General features: G+C 42.9%; 1 protein-coding gene across 1 annotated transcript in view; it reads right to left on the bottom strand.

Annotated features, from left to right (window-relative positions):
• Positions 1–3783: 3783 nt before the first annotated feature.
• The window catches only part of ano10b (anoctamin 10b), a 32305-nt gene continuing 12549 nt past the window's right edge, over positions 3784–23539 (bottom strand). Inside the window, 7 exon segments of the mRNA XM_080187126.1 lie at positions 3784–5980; positions 7438–7554; positions 12454–12591; positions 14971–15162; positions 20162–20335; positions 21356–21430; positions 22885–22940. Coding sequence (XP_080043252.1) covers positions 5852–5980; positions 7438–7554; positions 12454–12591; positions 14971–15162; positions 20162–20335; positions 21356–21430; positions 22885–22940 — 881 coding nt within the window. The 3' untranslated portion in view covers positions 3784–5851.

Below are 23539 nucleotides of genomic sequence, written 5' to 3'. Positions count from 1 at the left end.
TCCATCAGGTACACAATACATACTCTTGCAACTCGGTCAACATTATCTACCTGATATGCTGCAGGAAAAGATGTCCCGAGGCATGGTACATGGGGGAGATCATGCAGATACTACGGCAACGGATGAATGAACACTGCTTGACAATCACCAGGCAGAAGCGTTCTCTTCCGGTTGGGGAACACTTCAGCAATCACGGGCATTTAGCCTCTGATCTTCAGGTAAGCGTTCTCCAAGGTGGCCTTCATGACACATGACAACGCAGAGTTGCTGAGCAGAAACTGATAGCCAAGTTCTGCACACATGAGGACAGCCTTAACTGGGATCTTAGGTTCATGTCACACTATCTGTAACCTCTACGACATGCCTAGGCTTGCAAAATCTCAGTAACTGTCCTGGCTGGAGACAATACACATCTCTTTAACCTGTGCTTAACACTCTGTCCACTCACATTGTCTGTACCTTTAAGACTTGATTACCTGTAAAGACTCGCATTCCAACCATTATCTTGTAAATTGAGTTTGTGTCTATATGTGCCCTGTTTGTGAACACAACTCCTCACTCACCTGAAGAAGAAGCAAGAGTCTGAAAGCTTCTGCTACCAAATAAACCTGTTGAACTTTAATCTGCTGTTGAGACTTCTTACTATGCCCACCCCAGTCCAACGCTGGCATCTCCACATCAGCGCATTCTAGGCACTTACCACCCTCTGTATAAAAAAAACTTGCTTAAAGGTGAAGCAAGTATTTTGTGATTGGGTCGTAGAAAATAAATAATAAATGCTTTCTTGATGTACTGTATGCAATATGGGGGAAATCGGTCCTTGCTCTTAAGCTGTTTATAGGGTTGCTTTTGAGCATTGAAATAATATTTAAGTTGCTTTTTCTTAGGAAAATTCCCTCAGGATAAATTTGAGAGTTCATGCTTTACATCTTTTTTTCCTCAGTCATTTCCCAGTAATTGGTGCTAAAATGGAAGTCAAGTGAGTGATTCAGCTCACAACTGCACAAGTGATTGGATTTTGTATGAAGATTAATATCTACAATGTTAACAGTTTACTATTCACTCATCTTCCATTTCATAAGAACATAAGAACATAAGAAATAGGAGCAGGAGTAGGCCATCTGGCCCTTCGAGCCTGCCCCGCCATTCAATAAGATCATGGCTGATCTGTCGTGGCTCAGTTCCACTTTGCCGCCCTCTCCCCATAACCCTTCATCCCCTCTCTTATCAAAAACCCATCAACCCGCGTCTTAAAAATATTTAGCGAGGCAGCCTCCACCACTTCAACGGGCAGAGAATTCCAGATATTCACCACCCTTTGAGTGAAGAAGTTCCTCCTCAACTCCGTTCTAAACCGCCCCCCCTTTATCTTGAGGCTGTGCCCCCTAGTCCTACTGTCTTTTTTGAGCGGGAAGAGTCTTTCCACCTCTATCCTATCCATCCCATTCATCATCTTATACGTCTCAATGAGATCTCCCCTCATTCTTCTAAACTCTAACGAGTACAAGCCTAGTTTATTCAGCCTCTCCTCATAGCTCAACCCCCTCAACTCCAGTATCAGCCCAGTAAACCTCCTCTGCACTCCCTCCAAGGCCAAAATATCCTTGCGCAGGTGCGGCGCCCAAAACTGCACACAGTACTCCAGCTGCGGCCTCACCAATGCCCTATACAGCTGCAGCAAGACCTCCCTACTTTTATATTCAATCCCCCTCGCTATGAAGGCCAGCATCCCATTCGCCTTCCTGACCACCTGCTGCACCTGCAGGCTGGGTTTTTGCGACTCATGCACAAGGACCCCGAGGTCCCTCTGCACCGTCGCCTGCTGCAGTTTTTCGCCACGTAAGTAATAGTCCTTCCTACCATTATTCCTACCAAAGTGGACCACCTCACACTTGCCAACATTAAATTCCATTTGCCATTTCCTGGCCCATTCGCCCAGCCTATCTAGATCCTTCTGCAGACTCTCCACACCCTCCGCACAATTTGCCTTTCCCCCAATCTTGGTGTCATCAGTAAATTTCGACACCCTACACTCGGTTCCCTCCTCCAGATCATCTATATAAATGGTAAATAGCTGAGGCCCCAGCACCGACCCCTGGGGCACCCCACTAGTCACCAACCGCCAATCTGAATAGCACCCATTGACCCCCACTCTCTGCCTCCTATTTGACAACCAATCCTCTATCCACGCTAACACCCTACCCCCAACTCCATGTCCTCTGACCTTCTGCAGTAACCTCTTGTGAGGTACCTTATCAAACGCCTTCTGAAAATCCAGAAAGACCACATCCACCGGCTCTCCTCTATCCACCGCCCTAGACACATCCTCATAGAACTCCAGTAAATTTGTCAGACACGACTTCCCTTTAATGAAACCGTGTTGCGTCTGCCCTATCAAGCAATTCCCTTCAAGATGCCTCGCAATTTCCTCCTTAATGACGGATTCTAACATTTTACCTACCACCTGAGATGGATCCCACTAAGGGAGCACACCTCCTTGTTTACATACTGGATCCAGTGTGTTCCTGGGGAAGAGTTTGGAAAAAAGCAACTCACAGTATAACTCAGGCCCCCTTTGTGTCACATTACATCCCATGGATATAATGCCTCCTGGCAGAAGGTTTTCCCAGTGGGAAACTTGGACATATTCTGCGCATTGCGTCCTGACCAATAAATTTAAAAATAAGCTCTCATGAGCTGGTCAAAGAGCTGTAAGTGTAGGATAACAACAGTCAAAGAGTCAACATCCAATCTTGGATTCACTTGAAATCACTGAAATAACAAGGGACCTTATTACTTTGTGCTTTATTTGTCATGATATACAGTACATGAGAAAATCCAGCACATAAGAACATAATATAAGAACATAAGAACATAAGAAATAGGAGCAGGAGTAGGCCATCTAGCCCTTCGAGCCTGCCCCGCCATTCAATAAGATCATGGCTGGTCTGTCGTGGCTCAGTTCCACATTCCCACCCTCGCCCCATAACCCTTAATCCCTCACTTATCAAAAACCCATCAACCCGCGTCTTAAAAATATTTAGCGAGGCAGCCTCCACCACTTCAACGGGCAGAGAATTCCAGAGATTCACCACCCTTTGAGTGAAGAAGTTCCTCCTCAACTCCGTTCTAAACCGCTCCCCCTTTATCTTGAGGCTGTGCCCCCTAGTCCTACTGTCCTTTCTGAGCAGGAAGAGTGTCTCCACCTCTATCCTATCCATCCCATTCATCATCATACTCTCGTACTTACGCAAGGATATTTTGGCCTTGGAGGGAGTGCAGAGGAGGTTTACTAGGCTGATGCCGGAGTTGAGGGGGTTGAGCTATGAGGAGAGGCTGAATAAATTAGGCTTGTACTCGTTAGAGTTTAGAAGAATGAGGGGAGATCTCATTGAGACGTATAAGATGATGAATGGGATGGATAGGATAGAGGTGGAGTGACTCTTCCTGCTCAGAAAGGATAGCAGGACTAGGGGGCACAGCCTCAAGATAAAGTGGGGGGCGGTTTAGAACAGAGTTGAGGAGGAACTTCTTCATTCAAAGGGTGGTGAATCTCTGGAATTCTCTGCCCGTTGAAGTGGTGGAGGCTGCCTCGCTAAATATTTTTAAGACGTGGGTTGATGGGTTTTTGATTAGAGAGGGAATTAAGGGTTATGGGGAGAGGGCGGGAATGTGGAACTGAGACACGACAGATCAGCCATGATCTTATTGAATGGCGGGGCAGGCTTGAAGGGCTAGATGGCCTACTCCTGCTCCTATTTCTTATGTTCTTATGTTCTCTCCCAAGATACACTACAGTAGTATTGGAAAAATAATAAATAAACAACTAATACATTACTTGGACTACGTTTATACTGCACTCAAAATTATAGAAGGAGCATCAACCTTCTTATTTCTTTCAGTCTTTCAACGCAGAATCCCTTGGAATATCATTTCCTCTCAGATGTAAGCAATTTCGTAAAGTTCCTACACACTTCCAATGGTACACAGAGGAGGTGTTACAACAGATCCATAATGAGTCACAAATCACTGAATGGGAATATTTTACATTTTCTCAAAGTCACACATGGTGGGTGTTTGTAAAGGTTTTAAAGCCAAAAAGACTTTGTGGCCAACGGCAACAATCATTACTGACAGAAGCTCTTAGTGTCTCGTAGTGTCCAAAGATGTGTAGGTTAAATAGGTTATACGTGGTAACTGTGTGGGATAACAGGGATAGGGTGGGGCAGAGGGCCTAAGTAAGATACTCTGTCAAACATCGGTGCAGACTTGAGGGTCCAAATGGCCTCTTCTGCGCTTCTATTCCAAAGAAATGAAAAGAAAATGCTGAAAAAGCTCAGCAGGTCTGCTAGCATTTGGGGAGAGAGAAACAGAGTTAATGTTTCGAGTTCAGAGCTGTGATGAATTTTATGCTGTTGTAAAGGGGGAGGGGGATGGAACAGGGGAAGCTCCAATCGAATGTTAAGGATAGGGTGGGGTCTGGAGAAATGAAATGACAAGGATGTTGCAGTGATTCTGCTTTTATGATTACGGACAGGATGTTTATCAGTGTTACCATTGAAACAATGCTAATTTACCACAGCATGATAAACACTGCCATTGTTCAGAGGACCAAAGGATAAGGAACTGAAGCCCCAAGTCAGATTGCCACAAAGTAAAGAATGTCACACCATAAGGATTGTTAGTCCCATAGGGTAAATAACAGAAGCATCAATCAGAGGGTCACTGAGTAAGGACATAACCATCAGTCAGGGCCACAGGGCAAGAACTGTCACCAACTGCAGACGAGAGAATCATAGAATTCCTACAGTGCAGGAGAAGGCCATTCGACCAATCGAGTCTGCACTGACCACAATCTAGACAGGTCCTATTTCCATAACTCCACATATTTACCCTGCTAATCTCCTGACACTAGGGTCAATTTAGCATGGCCAGTCAACCTAACCCTCACATCTTTGGACTGTGGGAGGAAATCAGAGCACCCGGAGGAAACCCACGCAGACATGTACCGAGGTCAGAATCGAACCCGCGTCCCTGGCACTATGAGGCAGCAGTGCTAACCACTGTGCCACCATGCCACCCTGAGAGGACCAGACAGTAAGATAAACTACCATTGATCAGATCATTCAATATGTGGAATGCTGTATTTACATAAGAAGTATGTCCAAGGATATTTTTCTTTGAAAACTTATGTTTTTGGTATTTCATCTTATAGCAGGCACAAAGAAACACTCAATATTAGAAAATCAGCTGGAAAAAGGATTTTGTTGAATGGGATGGCATTTTTAGTAGCTATTCAGAAATAAAGAGGATTTCAGACTGATCCTCTCAATCAACAGATTCGTGAAAGGGAAACTGATTACGCTGCCACCCTTCCTCTATGGAGGCTCTTGTGTGTTGCCCACGCCTGTGATGATTTACAGTTGTGGCAAGTTATTGCTTTAATCAAAATACAAAGCAAGAAATAAAAGTTGAATCCAGAGCTCTTGCTGCGGGGAGTGTCATTTATCAGTAGCTCGTTTAGATATATATTTGTGCAAATCGTCAGAAACTGTACAATAACAAAGGAGTTGCTGTATTATACAAAAGCAACATCAGCTCTGTGATAATAAATGGTGGAGGGGCAGAGGTAGATTCTGAGGCAAAAATATTGTATGTTGATAGAAGTGATCGTTTCTCTGGCTGTGTATTTGCACCGTTACAGGGTGGTTATAGTAAATATTGTATGTTGATAGAAGTGATCGTTTCTCTGGCTGTGTATTTGCACAGTTACAGGGTGGTTATAGTAAATATTGTATGTTGATAGAAGTGATCATTTCTCTGGCTGTATATTTGCACAGTAACAGGGTGGTTATAGTAAATTCAGCTGCCTGTTGCTGGTGTGCAGCGAGTTCTCAGTTGAAGCAGACATTGCGATTCCATCAGAACATATTTGTTTTTCCTTGGTTACTCTGACCTGTCCTTTATCCACCTCAGCCAACTAAAACAGGGAGGAAAATAAGGAGCATTTAAATTTGGATGGTCATTTAGAAATGAGCCTCTTTTGTCCAGTCTTTCTTCCAGCATTGGCAGTTGTGCCTTCAGTCGTTCAGACTCCAAACTCTGGAACCCCTCTGCCTCCAATTCTCTCTCTTCCTTTAAGATGTGCTTCAGAAGTTACCTCTTTAACCAAACCCATCTTTATTCCCCATTTTTGGGCTTGGTGTCATTTTTTGGCTGACTACACTCCTGTGAAGTGAACTGGGAAGTTTTACCATGTTAAAAATCAATAAACAGGAATAAGGGGTCAGCTATTTAAGATAGAGAAGAAATTAGGAGAAATTTCTTCACTAAAAGGGTTCTGATTCTTTGAATTTCTTTACCGTGGTGCAGGGGGAGGGGGGGCAGTGGATGCTCAATTCTTGAGCATATTCAGAAGATCTTCAGGCACAGGAAAGGTAGGCCATTCGGCCCATCGAGCCTGCTCCATCATTCAATAAAGTCATGGCTGATTTTTTTTGAAAAGGGAGCATTATGCATTTAAAATGGGTTGAGAGATCTTTGGGTTACTAAGGGAATTAAGGCATTATGGGGATAGTGCAGGAAGGTGAGGCTGAGGTAGAGGGTCAGACATGACCATAGTGAATGGCAGAACAGGCTGGAAGGACCAAATTGTGGAGTTCAGGTTCGATTTCTTGCGCTCTCACATAAATGCAAGTTGTTGTTTTGTATTATGAGAAAACTGTTTAGTAAATAGGAGTTGCAATTGTCCTGGGGAGACATGTATATCCACCTGCTGAGTATAGAATATTACCCGGTCTGAAACATTAATGATCAGACTCTAGGCACCCTGTAGCAGAACCAACTGAATCTCTAACACTTGCAGAGCTGCTGATTACTGTGCTTCTGATTTGATCCTGGATTTTCCATGATTCAAATGTTTCCTTAGAATCATACAGCCTGTACAACACAGGCACAGATCACTCAGCCCATTGAACCAGACCAGTCTTTGTGTTCCAAGTGAGCATTGTCCCACCTTACTTCATTGAACCTTATCAAAATATACTACTAACTTTAGGCCCAAGATCCCCCAATCCACCCCCAAGCCCGTTGAGCATCTTGGGGCATTCTTCTCCACTGGTTTTAAGTTTATTTATCAATGTCACAAGTAGGCTTACATTAACACTGCAATGAAGTCACTTTGAAAATCCCCTAATTGCCACACTCCGTGCCTGTTCGGTACACTGAGGGAGGAAACCCACACAGACGTAGGGAGAATGTGCAGACTCCGCACAGACAATGACCCAAGCTGGGAATTGAACCTGGGTCCCTGTCGCTGTGAGGCAGCAGTGCTAACCGCTGTACCATCGTGTCACCCCATTGTGTTCCTCTATCGCTGCAAATTGTTGAAAGGAATTCTTTGGTTCTTTTCCCCTTCAAAGTTAATTAATGATTTACCTTGTGCTTGAGGGCTTGAAGGGACTGATATTCCACTCTGTCAATCCTCAGCTGCACCCACTGTGGAATGTCAGGAATACCAAATGCTAAAAGAACCTTTATAGCCAGCAAGGCATGCTGAAACATAGAAACAATGGAACAGAGTAAACCTGTCAACTGAAGAACTCGAGACAATGTTGTGTTATTATAGTGCTATAATTACTGTGCAAGACACAAGGCACCAATCACACATAATAGGTTGGGAAATCGTGTTGTGTGTTCAGTTATTAACACCAGGAACATGAGAACTGTTTTACATTGGTATAAAGTTTGAAGACATTAGAGCTAAGTGTTTCTTCTGGGTAACCAAATAAAGTAAATCAACAAATCGAGGGATAAATTAAAAGGCAGCCCCTTAAAAGGGCACTGCATCAAAGTAAACAGAATCTCAAAGGAAACTTAAAACATCAAAATAAAATGTGATTAAAAAAGGGTCGGTAAAACACCACAACCCCTGAGGTGCCCACTGGGCACAGAAGGCCTCGATTGTGCTAATGGCCACAGCGTGCTCCTTTTCCAGTGACACCCAGCAGTGAGCATAGCTGCAGAAGAGTCAGAACAGGCGATACCATCGACTACCCACTCCAGGGAACTATTAAACATCAGAGCTGCGTGTGTGTCCTCGGCTCAAAGCACAAGTGAAACTGGATCAGGTGACACATTTCCCATTAAGGGATATCAATATAACATCACTCAAAGATGTTTTGCAACAGTCAGGTTGAATGGGGCAAGAACAATAAATAGTTCAAATAGTCTAAATTCCAGAATGAAAGCTATGTACATGAGCTGATCAGTTGGCATCTGAAAGGAGGAGTGCTTCTGTTCAGAAACATCAAAGTTTTAAGTTTATTTATTTGTGTCACATGTAGTCTTACACTAACACTGCAATTAATGCTGTGAAAATCCTCTAGTCACCACACTCTGGTGCCTGTTCGGGTACACTGAAGGAGAATTTAGCATGGCGAATGCATCTAAACAGCACATCTTTTGGACTCTGGGAGGAAACCAGAGCACTCAGAGGAAACCCACACAGACTCGGGGAAAAAGTACAGTCTCCACATAGACAGTGATCCAAGCTGGGAATTGAACCTGGTCCCTGGCACTATGAGGCACCATGCCATCCCCAACCTGGCTGCTCTCATTTTAGGCACCAATGGTCCTGCTGTGAATTTCAAACTATTTCTATTTTCACTTCTCCGTTAATGAAAGAGTTTATTGAGTGAGGAGTGGACAATCTTTATGTTCATTAAAGGAGCTGAACTGCAAAAATAGCTCAAATGACAGGGCATTGTCTGATCCATGTGAGTCTGATAGGCAGACTATTCTTCTGTGATCACAAGAGAACTGAGTTTGTTTGCCAAGATTCTGGTCCATCCTAAGGGTATATGTCTATCTTCAGGTACTGGAGAGTCAGTCATCTTTTCAATTATATTGATTTTTATCTTTTACTAATGACAGTTTCAGAAAGAGGATCCTGGCTTGTTTAATTATAGGTACAGCAGTTTTCTTTCAGCGCTATGTGTTCTTGGAGATGGCAGGGAAGTCCATGGAGAAAATAGGATGACCAAGGATGCTGTGGAGCGGCTAATAGAGAAAAGCAATGGGAATATTGCCATTTCTCTTCAAGGATCCAAGTTTCAATACATCCCATATAATGGGGAATAGGTTTCCTCTTTGCCCAGATGTAGGGGTCCTTTGTGGAAAAAGCCTGAGCAGTTTCCACCTTGCTCATTATAAGAACAACACTTAGCCCAGAATTGCTAACATTTCTTAACGTTGCTTAAGATCTCTTATGTGAGCTGCGCTTACCCTGGACAGCTTCCTAGATTCCTAGGCGGCACAGTGGTTAGCACTGCTGCCTCACAACGCCAGGGACCTGGTTCAATTCCAGCCTCAGATCACTGTGTGTGGAGTTTGCACTTTCTCCCCGTGTCTGCATGGGTTTCCTCCGGGTGCTCCAGTTTCCTACCACAAATGCCTAAAAAATGCGCTGGTTAGGTTGATTGGCCATGTTAAATTGACTCTAGCGTCAGGGGGATTAGCAGGGTAAATGTGTGGGGTTATGGGAATAGGGCCTGGGTGGGATTGTGGTCAGTGCAAACCCAATGGGACAAATGGCCTCCTTCTGTACTGTAGGGATTCTCTGATTCTATGATTTGGCATTTAGAATTACTATCAACATCCTGGAGGTTACCACTGGTGAGAAACTGAACTGGACTAGTCGTATAAATACTCTGGCCAGAATCTTACCACTGTTCGTGCCAGCGGGCTTTTCCCATCCCACCACAGTGAACAGAGATTTGGCTGGCCGCCAAATTCTCCAACTTTGCTACAAGAGGAACATGGATGAAAGACAGGTAAGATTGCGCCCTGTGGCTACAGGAACAGGTCAGAGGTTAGGAATTTTGCAGGGAGTAACTCACCTCCTGACTTCCCAATATCTGTCTACCATCAACAAGACACAAGTCAGGAGTGTGATGGAATACTTTCCATTGGCATGGATGAGTGCAGACCCAACAACACAGAATGCTCAACACCAACCAGGACAAAGCAGCCTGCTTGATCAGCACCCCATCCACTACCTTAAACATTCACTTCTTCCACCATCAATGACCAGTGGCAGCTGTGTGTACCATCAACAAGATGAACTGCAGGAACTCACCAAGGCATCTTTGATTGCATCTTTCAGTCCTGCTACCTCTACCACTAGAAGAGTGAGGGCATCAGTTACATAGTCACACACCATACTGACACATTATTCCTTTGCTGTCACTGGGTCAAAATTCTAGAACTCCCTCTCTAACACCACTGTTGGTGCACCTACACCCCAAGAGTTGCAACAGTTCAAGAAGGCAGCTCACCACTACTTTCTCAGGGCATTTAGGGATGGGCAATAAACGCTGGCTTAGCCAGCAATTATGTAAATTTTATTTTTTAAAAATATGTGCTGAGAGTTAGTTAGCAGCCTAACACAGTGACTTTAAGTGCACGTGACATGACAATGAGAGACTGCCATAAGGCACCTCGTTGGGGACAGTGTAGGGGAAGTTTCACTTGGTGTCTTATTGCACTATGATCACATGGAGCATGCCTGACCTCAGCAATGAGTGTCCCAGTATAGAAATACATTCCATTTGCCAGCACTGGTGTCTCTCACACTGATGTAAACAAAAGGAAAAGGGACGGAGACGACAATGATAAAAACATATGGTTTAGCAGGGTAGGAACAGATGTGGGGGATAGGCATTATAACAAGTTTCTTGCATGATGACAAGTGACAGACAAACACTCCCAAACACTGCACTCAATCTTAGACTCAATTGTACAGTGAGGAAAAGACATCCTCACAACCCCTCATGTTAACTCCATGTTTGTTGGTCATTCAATTCAGGCTGCTCCTTACAGTGTTGACAGTCTAATCAGTCAGAATGGAAGACAAGATGAAGACTATCTTATGTTCCTTAGCCAGGTCTAGTGTTTGGTACCATTTGATCTCACTGCTGATTGAAGAGTGCACCCTCATTACCTGTCAGCACACTAAGGAGAGGAACATAGTCTTCGCAAGTTCATACTTAACTTGCAGAATTAAAGGAAGACTGGATCCTTAGCTTCAACTTTACCAATATCACTGGATGCGTATCATTCAATGCTCTAATAAAATCCCCTAGAGGTGTGCAAGATTGTGCTCACATTTATTGACGGTGAGGATTCTTCGAGGAATTTGAAAATCTGGCCTGCATTCTATTGCACATGTGGCAAAGTTGGGGCTGAAACTTTTGAATTCATCATCTGGAGGGTAATCAGATCAAATCAAGCAGCCACCACTATAGAAGTGGTTTGCTTTTCATTCTGTCTATTGTAATGAAAGATAAATCAGGTGGGTTCTAGAAAGGGGCTGGTGATCTGCTCTGAACACTGGTGAAGACAAAATCTCCCCAAGTGTTGGCTGTATTGTTACATCTAGTGTTGTCTGGGCTGAGACAGACATATGCAAAGTGAAAGAAATATATGAAGAATAGTTGAATATAGTTCCCATCTCTTACGCGAGCTGCACTTATCCTGGACAGCTTCCTAGATTGGGAAAATAGCACTATTTATCATTTCCATTGCTATGAATTAATGAGGCATTCTTTATGATGCATTATGTGAGCTGAATATTTCAGGCCGTTCAAGCAGCTCTTCGCACCCTTAAGCGATCCACCTGCTACCTTTAGTCACCCGCTTCCCTCCACGTCTTGTGCCATTGCCACTTTCAGGCTTGGGGCCTAGAGGATCAAAGGCATTAATGGTAAGCTATGTGACTTCTCTTTCTCCCTACTTCATGTTTCACGTGGCTTACCAGCTTCAGAATTTCACCACTCAGGTACCCAAAGATGGAGCGAAAGGTCATGTTTCACTACGATTTGGAGGACGGTCCTTCACAACCCATGGGTTTCCTCTGGGTGTTCCAGTTTCTTCCCACAGTCCAAAGATGTGCGCATTAAGTGGATTGGCCATGGTAAATTGCCCATTCGTGTCAAGGGGACTAAGTAGGGTAAATGCATGGGGTTATGGAAATAGGGCGTGGTTGGGATTGTGGTTGGTGCAGACTCGATGGGCCGAATGGCCTCCTTCTGCACTGTACAATTCTGTGATTAAAGAATTGGTAATTTTGATCACATTTTTTGCCTTACATCTGCAAATTTTTTTTTAAGGTTTTGGTTACATCAACAACTGCATTAATGGGAAAATCATGCTGGTACCAACAAACTCACCATGAGCAATAGGGACTGTTTGTGCCCTTTGAATGTCAATAGTAGAACTAACGAGCAAAGCAGAATGAAATTTTGAAAGATACATTCCAATATGTAGCACTATTACATGCAGAACCTTTGTATTCCTCTCCCTGCCATAGCTGAAGTTGTGCTGCGCATCTATCTGCTGAGATTTGTCATTGGGCCTTGCGAGATAGAGTGAACATTAAGAACGTTAACTTACTTCCACTCCAACAGTCCAGATCAACATATTCTTCGAGCTTATGTTATTTTCTGCACAATACTCTTCTACTTGAGGGGAAATACTAATTAGAAAACAGTTGGTGATAACTGACAAGTATCCTATCATCTCAAATGCCGTCTGTGGAGGAAAAACATATAATGAGAGATGCATGCATTTGTTAAAAGAACTTTGTCGCAAACCTTTGATATGCCAGCCACAAATTAAGCCGCAGGTACCTGCTCACTGGTCTTTAGATGCAAAAACAAATAGGTCTCATCCCATGGAGAACCGGCGAGGCAAGCCAGTAAGGTCGCAATAGAGGCAAAGAACCTCTTTGCGCCTGGTTTCTCACCTCTCGCGATTACTATCAGCCCTATAAAGCCAGCATGATCAGTCCCACGCCCAGGAAGGTCACGAAACTGATTATAATATTTAAATCTGAATTTAAATATTATTAGTGAGCCCAGGCTGGAATCACCCAGGCTCACTAATAATACTGAAATTGAGATTTAACTCTCACTTGCCTTAACAGCCTTGCTCTTGGAGATCCTCACCGGCAAGGATCACATATGGTCCCCAGCAATGGGAATCAGATGTAATGGCCTCGCTGGTGGGACCAGAGGCCATTGATGTACCGTAGGTGGTCAGGGAAGGGTGGGGCGTGGGGGGAGACAGTGCCCTTGGGCAGTGCCTGCCACTGGCCATGAGAATGACCATAGTCATCAAATTTGATGTTTCTTGCTATTTCTATCATCTCACAATTGATATCCATTGTTTTGAGAGGGAGGTCACCTAGGCTCTCTATTCAATGAGGACAAATAGATTTCAATCTCTCTGCCAGTATCATGATAATGTGACTTGTGTATGAATGACATTTGTCTTTAATTCATTGACTAATCAAACATATTGTTTTAAAAGCAAGCCATAACACCTTCTTAAGATGGCTTCCAGCAGTCACCTGATATCAAGAACTATTTCAAAAAGATTTATTAAAAAAACTGTACTGACCTCACATTTGCAATTCTATAAGCCTGTCTCTCAAGCAGAGACAGAACATCTATCGGGGCAATAGCCCCATTGAAATGTGTTTTCTATCTCATCAAGATGGATAGTAAATCATTCAGAAGCTAATGGTTGAAAAATTATGGGCCACGGGGCATTAGCCACCATTGGTTCATTTATCAGCTAAGCAAATATCTTCTGAAATCATTATGGGGAGAGAGTCACATGACTGGAGAACCATTTTTGAAATCTCTTTTAATACAACATGCAGGCTGTAAGAACCAGACAATGAGGCAGTAATACTCTCTCTCTCTCCCCTTCTCTCCCTTGTTAAGACCCTATTTTTGTTACAGTTTAAAGGTACAGCAATGAGAATTTCCATCGAAAGGAACCTCAGGTACTAAAATCATCAACTTCTGATCAAGATTGAGTATGTTTTTAAAAAGAATTCACCTGCTGCAATTGCAATTTGACATGTACTTAGAATCTGGAATTTCAAGATTACTGTGAGAAAATTCTGCTGTAACCATAGATAACAGCAAAAGTATCATAAACAGGGGGCCCGTTTTTAGCTGTTAGCATTAATTTGACACAGAAAGCAATTTCCTACTGTAAATCTTGTAATTCTGCCAATGCGTGTGTGTATGTGCACGTATGTGTGTGCATGCTTGTCTGTGTGCATCTGTATGTGCATGTGCGTGTTTGTGCATGTGTGTGTTTAATTCTGCGTCTGTGTGTCATAGGTCTGACATGAATTTACATTTTTAAATCTTTATCTGGGTGGTTTTTAAGGCAATAAAATTGATCCCTTTTGTTTTACACTCAAGAAAATAGGCTAGACTTGTTACTTTGCAACCCACTTGGAAATAGTTAAGCATTGATATCGAATAAATAGCTTCAACAGAACTAAATTCACAAAAAATCTCTGTCAGGCCTGGAGGCATTTTTTTACCCCTCCTCTCATGATCATAACTGCAGAGACAAGCAAGAATATTCAGCTTCGCTACGACTGCAGGTTTCCCCAGGCTGATACCTAAGCACTGAGTTACCATTCAAGAGTGAACCTCACCGATTTTGTTCACCCCATTACCGCTGCCAGCGAGAATGGAGAATCTGGCGTTCAGCAAAAACTCCATTCACTGCAGCGGGACTGGAGAATCCCAGCCACAGGCAAGGTTGGAGAATTCCAGCTACTGTATTTCACATGAGACATGAAACCTTCTGTCCTCTCAGGTGAACAGAAAAGATCTCAAGGCTCTACTCAATAAAAAGCAGTTTGTCCTCCTTGGTGTCCTAGGTCAATATTTATCCTTGAGCGAGCCTCACTAAAATATAGATTATCTGATCGTTATCTCACTGCTATATGCAAGTTCTTCTTCATGGACTTTTGCACAAAATTGCAATTTTTTTTGACTCATCTGATGATGATAGCTTCTATAAGGAAAGAAACGGCTGCTCAGTTAAAAACATACACATCATTTGTATAGGTGTAGTCTGAGCAGTGCCCCTTCTCACCTGCCACACTCCGATATTTGCTGCTGGAGAGATGAAAGGTTTTCTAAAGAGATGACGGAACTTCAGAGCATCCATTCGTATTTCTGCAATGTTGTTTACGATGACCAGGATCGCCGTCAGAGGATAAATGCAAGAGAAAAGACTGATGTAACCAAACTGAACAAACAGCTCCATGTACTCATCGAACATTCCCTAGACAGACAAACAAAAAAAAAAATCAGTGATTGCAGGAGGATTTGTCAGTAAACATCTAGTACAATTGAAGAGAGACTGAACAGTTTTGGCCTATGCTTCTGAAGTTTAGAAGAATGAAGGGGGATCAAATTGAGATATATAAAGGCGATGAAAGATATGGATAAAGTAGACATGGAGCGGATGCTTCCTGTTATGTGGCATTCTAGGATGAGAGTCATAGTCTTAGGATAAGGGGTACCAAATTAAAACAGAGTTGAGAAGAAACTACTTCTCCCAAAGGGTTGTGAATTTGTGGAATTCGCTACCCCAAAGTACGGTGGATGCTGGGACAGTGAGTAAATTTAAGGAGGAGTTAGACAGAGTTTTAATTGATAATGGGTTAAAGGGTTATGGGAAGAAGGCAGGAAAATGGAAGTGAGGAGCAAATCAGCCATGATCGAATGGTGGAGCGAGTTCGATGGGCTGAATGGCCTAATTCTGCTCTGATCTTATGCATAGATATTATGGTATTAGTTTGCTGACTGGGGCATTCAATGACAAGACACCCACTCCACACAGGTTTGATGAACTATACCAAATCTTGTTGGGCTCTGAGATGGACATTGGGCTGCCTCAAGAAAGGGGAAGAAAATGCAGCCACCACCCATTGGATTTAGAGGTCTCTGCTTGTGAAGGGCAGTTTCAGAGGATTCTGGCCCCTTTGAAGAAGGAACTATTTACTCTTCTCTCAAATGATTTTTTACAATATTGTCAAGTCAATTAAAGGGAGTCCTTTGTTGATGCGGAGTCATATCATTAACACAATGATACAAGTGGTAGAATTCAGCGTCCCCCAGTTATTCCTTTTAAGGTTGTTGGAATCATTCAACTAAAGAACATGCTTTCACTGAGGTAAAAGCAAAACACTGTGGATGCTGGAATCTGAAACAAAAACAGAAACTGCTGGAAAATCTCAGCAGGTCGGACAGCTTCTGTGCTGAGAGAATAGAGCCAACGTTGAGTCTAGATGACCCTTCACTAAAACTAAGAGCAAAGAGAGTCAGCAGAGGTTCATTGGACAAATTCCCTTTACATTCCCTTCGTCCAATAAATCTCTGCTGATTCTCTTTGCTGTTAGCTCTAATGAAGGGTCACCTAGACTTGAAACATTGGCTCTATTCTCTCTCCCACAGATGCTGTCAGACCTGCTGAGATTTTCCAGCGTTTTCTGTTTTTGTGTGCTTTCACTAAGATGTTTCTCCAGCCACCGGCTTCCAGAATATATTATCAATTTTTAATTTATTCATTCATGGGATGTGGGCATCATTGCAAGGTCAGCATCTGTTGCCCATCCCTTTTTTTTGTTATTTGTTAGTGTAACAAGTAGGCTTACATTAACACTGCAATGAATGTACTGCAAAAATCCCCTAGTCGCCACACTCCGGCACCTGTTCTGCTACACAGAGGGAGAATTTAGCATGGTCAATGCACCTATCCAGCCGTCTTTCGGACTAAGGGAGGGAATTGGAGAACCTGGAGGAAACCCACGCCGACATGGGGAGAACATGCAGAGTCTACACAGGCAGTGACCTAAGACAGGAATCGAATCCGGGTCCCTGACACTGTGAGGTAGCAGTGTTAATCTCTGTACCCTTGAACTGTGTGGCTTGCTGGGCCATTTCAGAGAGCAGTTAAGAGTCAACCGCACTGCTGTGGGTCTGGAGTTACATACAAGCCAGACCAGGCAAGATGGCAGATTTCCTTCCCTAAAGGGCATTCGTGAACCAGATAAGTTTTTATGACAATTAATGATAATTTCATGCGCATCATTACTGAGATAAGCTTTCAATTCCAAATTTATTAATTGAATTTACATTCCGCCAGCTGCCACGGTGGCATTTGAACATGTGTCCCCAGAGTATTAGCTGAGCCTCTGTTATTAGACCTGTAACATTACCACTACACCAACATCTCCCCTTTGATATTTGGGTGAAAGACACTAAGGACAGTGCCTGTCAAATCAAGGGGTCAATTAGAGAAAACAGGAATCACCAACAGGGAACCACTTCAAAAACAAATGAGATACACAGCATATTTAAAAAAAGCATTGCTTTCCTGGCCAGAATTCTCCAGCCATTCATGCGGATGGGATTCTCCAGTCCCGCTGCAGCGAACAGAGATTTGGCTGAGCACAGAAGTGTTGTAGCGTGAACAGTTGGAAAGATCCCCATGAGATGAAGTGGCTCCTTTCCCCAGCCTGATTGAGAGCTGCTAAAACTCAGTATAGATCTGACTGAGTTTGACTGGCAGGTAACTCTACGACTTGAACCATCTCATGCCAGCTCCGAACTCTCATCAAAAATGAGAAATTCAGTTATTTTTGCAACTTTTATCAATGCCAATGATTGTGAAGCCCTTCTTGTAAAAGGAAGATTAGGGACCCATAGATCCTGGCTGGAAATTCCCTGTGCTGCCTGCCATGGGAATCATAGCGGGCGAGACAGAAAATTAGGTGGACCATTTAAAATTCTGTTGAACTTGGGTGGGAAGTTCTGGTCTTAGGACCAGCGTACCTGGAAAATCCCTCCCCATGTGTTTCCTAAGATACCCAATAACACTAACTGACTTCATTACAATTTTAGTTTCCGAGAAGAAAGATTGGGAAAATGTTACTTTGAACTGTCCCAGCAGCGAATAAAGTTACAACTCATCAGTACTCATTTTTTTGAGTTTTTACAATTAATGGAGATATCGTCGCCTTGCGCGACAATATAAAACCAGGATGCTGGTTCCTGCTTCTTCAAACATGCCATAACCCAACAAATCCAACACTGCCATATTCTGCCCTTTCCTCAGAGCACCGTCTTAGCTGAATCCCAGCGCTGTGGCCTCCTTCCTTTCAGAGCACCAATCACACTTCCAGATCCCAGGAAATTCTCTGTGTCTTACAGAACCTGGGACCATATTCCCTCTGAGTCCAGAGCTACACTTTGCTGCTAAACCCTGGGACCTCTCACACCAATGCCACCCTCTACTAGTGATCCCTGTTCCAAGTGTCTGCTCCAGCATTCCCTAAACCTCCCCATTTAATGATCCTAAAACCTGGGAGCCCCCAAACCCATGTATCCAATCAACACACCTTTCCCAAGATGCCAGATGGGGAAGCCTCCTTTCTGGTGCTCCCATATTCCAATGTGGCCACCAGTATCTCTGCTAATATCACACAAAAACCTCTTACAAAACTTCCAATTCACTATCAGAAATGCCATGCTAGTGCCTCATTTGAAATGGTATGGAGGAAAATGAATGTAATGACTTCAACCAGGCCATTGAAGTTGGTCTATTGGAATATGAACTCCCTGATTAAGGAGTCAACTGATAGGCCAAATCAGGGGGTCTTTTCCTTGTATTTAACCAGGAGTGTCATAAGTTCATAATTTCATAAGATATAGGAGCAGAATTAGGCCATTCAGCCCATCGAGTCTGCTTTGTCATTTGATCATGGCTGATATGCTCTTCATCCCCATTTTCCTGCCTTCTCCCCATATCCCTTCAACCCATTACCAATTAAAACTCTGCCTAACTCCTCCTTAAATTTACTCATTGTTCCTGTGTCAGTTCCTCCGGGACTCCCAAAGGTAGACTGCTGACTGAGAGCACTCTGTGTACTGCTGTTGGAATTGTAAATAAAAGGGATTTTAGTGAGGGACTTCTGCCACTGAAGACTTATTACAATGAGGGCAGAAATAAAAGAGAAAATCAAATACAGATTCGAGAGAATGACAGAGCCCAGTGCTGCCATGAAGCAATATTGCCCTCCTGTGGAGAAAATTGTCAGCTAAAGTAGCTACATCTGGAAAGAATCAAAAACTACTCTAAGGAAAATGAAGAGACGGGAGCATATATTGAATTGCACTGGATTGCAATAATAATATCTTTGGGCTGACTTTTCCCAGAAATCGGCAAAGGTGGATACTGGGTGAAAAAAATGGTGTTGAAACCTCAAAGACGCAGGCAGCTTTCTCCGCCGTATAGTCTCACAGTTAGAAAACGAAACAGCAAGATGGGGAAGGGTGGAGGGGGCCACAGCAACTTGGATCTTCTAGGGTTAATGCGCCATTTTTAAAGGCCACTCCAGCACTAAGGTGTTCACCATGGAACCATTCTCCCTGCATCCCACAGCACTGCCCTCTCAGGTAAAAGTGCCCAGGGGCCATACCCAGGCATGACACCCCTGAGCATTGCGCACACATTGAGCTCCCATGGGAGGTCATCTCACCAGTTGTATGTCTTGAGAGACCAGTTAGGTTTTACTTTGTTCTGAAGCCGATGTGGATGGATTTTTTAAGGGGATGGGTGGGGTGATGATTCAGGTGGAGAAGCCTGATAATGATATGCTAATTAATTCAAATTATATTTCCAATATTGAATACAGGGAAACAGATCCCATCACTGACAACAGGGGGGACAATCGTGTCAACGAGATGTGTTTGACTGTACTTACAAGATTCTCTGCTCCCATCGCTGAACCCACCAATGCAATCAAGAGCAGTTAATCCTGGGCCAACAATTCAAAGATTTTGGCTTAATTGTCATTGAAATAAGGACCACACAGAGCGACAGCCAGTGATGTCCCAATGTGACCAATCCACCAAGTAACATAGCTTGAATATAAGGTAAACATCTTTCTTTAATTATACAACTTTAAGATATTTACTAAATAAAACACAACGGAATACACAATGAAGCATCATGAGTATGTTTCATTCACAAATTGCTTACCAGGTAATTGCCGAGAACACTCAATTAAAAAATATTTTAAAAAATTGTCTCCCACTGCTTTATGTACCACAACAGAATCCCAGTCATGGGGGAGACTGAATTCAGTAGCAGCTGAAAATGTAAACATATCACATATATTCTTCAAGAAGTATTTATCCTGAGAGGAGACTGGCCTGAATATTGGAAGAGAAGCAGGCTGCTATTGTTGGATTATAATGATTCTGACACTACTTACAGGAAATGGCAACAACTGTTCCTGTGATTTTATTTTGTCGATTTCTGGTGCATTTTCCATTGAGGTTTTCTCCAAACTTGCCCCTTTTCCAATAAATGTCTTGTGGAGGTACGGCATTAGGGATTCTATGAGCTGATTGATGATCTGAGTAAGAATGAGCAGTGATGCAAGATTCTAGGGCACAAGGAACAAGGGTGAGGCTGAAAAATCGAAAGCTCTCTCTTAAATTAGAAATCTGAAGGTTACTAAAGATAGCTTGTTTCAATGAATGGCGTTAAAACCCATGGACAGTTAGAAAATCACAGAAACCATTTCAGCATCATTTTCTATAATTAACAATAGGTGGTAGTGGTGGAGTGTAGGGGTTCTTTAAATGGGAAACAGCCTCATTATCTATATGGCCTCACCAGGCTCCAGGCAATCCAGACTTCAGAGTTGTACAATGTTTGCAAGCAGAATACTTCTCCTCCACGGTGAAGTATACAAGTCTATTGAAAGTATGCCTGATGTAATGACCTCAACTAGGCCCATGAGGTTGGCCTCTTGGAATATGAGCTCCCTGATTGAGGTAATGATTGCCTACCCAATCAGGAAGTCTCACCTGTGTACATAACAAGGTGTGTCGGGTCTACTGAAGCACTCTTAGGAATGGAAATAAGTTTGTAAATAAAGGGAATCTGCTGAAGGGACATTGACCTCTGAGGAATTATTTCATCTGGTACACATGGCAAAAGATGTCTTTTCAATGTTTTCATTCTCCTTCGCCTTCCTTTCTTAAATTAAATTTATTTTATTTTCACGGCGTGTGTGGCTTCACAGGCCACATCAATTCAAAGACATGAAATACACAAATTACTGATTACACAAATTACTGATTGTAATTTGATCAATTTCCACTTGACATTCAAAATAGTGGCAGAGAAAGACCATTGCTGTTATCTACTGCCCTAAATAAACTTACTCCTGCTTATTGTTAGTCTCAATATGTGACTGGACTTCAGTTTACATGAATTTTTATAAAGACTGTATCAACCTGAATAAAAATATCAATTTTCTGAAGTGTATATTGATGGCAGCATTAAGGTGATCCTAGTAGATCACAACTGACCATCATTACAAGCCAGGTAGCTTGCTGTATTTATTAAAATTAAATGCGAAAGTGCTTTGTACCTGGACACGTTTAAAAATGCTTACCTTTCTGAGAAGCTCAAGATCCTGGAGGTAGAATGAAATATAAAACAGGGCAGCAAAACAATTGACAAAGCGAAACTGAAAATGAAAAGCAAAATTAATAAGTGTCCTTACATTTAAAATATTGTTTTGCAACTGCAAAATTAGTAAGGCAGTATCATCATGTGAAACCTTTTAGAAATTATACTGCAAATATAATCCGATCTGATTGTTTTATCAGGCAGTCCAGGTGGATGAAATACCTGCAGTGTCAATGAGAAGGTGAAATTACCCCAAAGTGTCAGAGAGAGAGAGAGAGTGAAATTACCCCAAAGTGTCAGTGACAGAGTTGAATACTCTCAATAACTCTCAACGTGACATTGAGAGGATGAGATTACTCCAAAGTGTTAATGAAGGTGTACATGCTTTGGTGATTCATACAGCATAGGAATCCACAGCATAAAAAAAGGCCCCTCGGCCCACTGCATCTGAGCCAAAGACAACCACCTAATTATCCTAATTCCATCTTCCAGCACAAGGCCCATAGCCTTTTAAGCCTTGGCATTGCAAGTGCACATCTAAATACTTCTTTAATATCATGAGGGTCTCTGCCTCCACATCCTTTCAAGCTGTGAGTTCCAGCTTCCCACCACCTCTGGGTGAAAAAAAACTTCCTCACATTCCCACTAAACCTCCTGCCCCTCATGTAAATCTACGCCTCTGGTCATTGATCCTTTCACCAAAGGGGAATATTTTTTCTTGTCTACTCTATCCATGCTCCTCAAATCTTATACATCTCAATAATGCCACCCGCCCCCCTCCCAATCTCCTCTGTTCCAAGGAAAACAAGCCCATTCTATTCAATTTCTCCAACTAAAATTCTCCATTCCCGGCAACATCCTGTTAAATCCCCTCTGTACCCTTTACAGTGCGATTACATCCCTCTATAATGTGTATTGCAGAATTGCATACTATTCTAGCTGTGGCCTAACCATCATTTTATATAGCTCCAGCACAATCTCCCTGCTCTTAAACTCTATGCCTCAACTAATTAAGGCAAGTATACTATATGCCTCCTTAAGTTGCAACCTATTTTGCAAAGGGGCTTGAACAGGGGCACTGAATTACACATGCTGTGGTTCAAAGTCCAGTTTCAGGCAGGTACTCCGAACAACTACCGGACTCCCTCAGCGATATCAAGTTGGATGCTTCCAGAGTGGAGTAATCACATGCACCCACCAACCATATTGGATAGTGAGTGGCCCATTGTAAAGAATGAAAATGGGTGTGACACAATCAAATTCTAAGCCATAGCATTCACTGCGTTCATTCAGGCACATTACATCGGGGTACTAACATGATCCCCTTACAGGAAACGGCCAAAGTGGTCTAAGGGCAGGAATTTACTTTGGTGTGCAAGTTGAAGAAGACGTTCTTCTGCCTCACAAAACTTTAGTGCTTCTCCTAGTGGAGGATGGTGGGGAATCAACTTCCTTTGTCAGAAGGCTACATGGTCATTCAAAGCTGAGAGAGTAATCATTTAAAGTACTTACCACCAACACTTTTATTGTCAAATGGTTTTGGAAAGAAGTTTCTAATCGATGATTTTCTGCAATACAAAAAAAATTAAGAAATTTTTGCAGCTGCATCTGTCATCCTATTGTACCTTATTATTATTTCTCCAACTTCCTCTTTCATTGTCCCCCATCCCCATCCTCCTGGGCCCTCCCCTATATCTTCATTGTTATCCTTAGTCTGCACCAAGAGGTGAAACAGTAGTACAGCTATTCCATACAAGTTTCTGTGAAACTCATCTCCAAACTCTGTGGCCTGGGGCACAACTCATTCCTCTGCAAATGGATCCTGAACTTTCTAACCCACAGACCATAATCAGTAAGGATAGGCAACAGCACCTCCCCTACAATCATCCTCAACATCGGTGCCTCACAAGGCTGTGTTCTCAGCCTTCTACTATATTCCTTACACACCTATGACTGTGTGGGCAAACTCCCCTCCAACTCAATTTTCAAGTTTGCTGATGACACCACTGTAGTGGGTCAGATCTCAAACAATGATGAGACAGAGTACAGGAATGAGATAGAGAATCTAGTGAACTGGTGCAATGATAGTAATCTCTCCCTCAATGTAAACAAAATGAAGAAGATGGTCAATGACTTCAGGAAACATAATGGAGAACATGCCCCTGTC

Source organism: Carcharhinus amblyrhynchos, chromosome 4, assembly GCF_965287045.1.
Source record: "Carcharhinus amblyrhynchos chromosome 4, sCarAmb.v2.hapA, whole genome shotgun sequence".
NCBI classification, from domain to species: Eukaryota; Metazoa; Chordata; class Chondrichthyes; order Carcharhiniformes; family Carcharhinidae; genus Carcharhinus; species Carcharhinus amblyrhynchos.
This window is presented reverse-complemented; position numbering and strand designations above follow the sequence as displayed.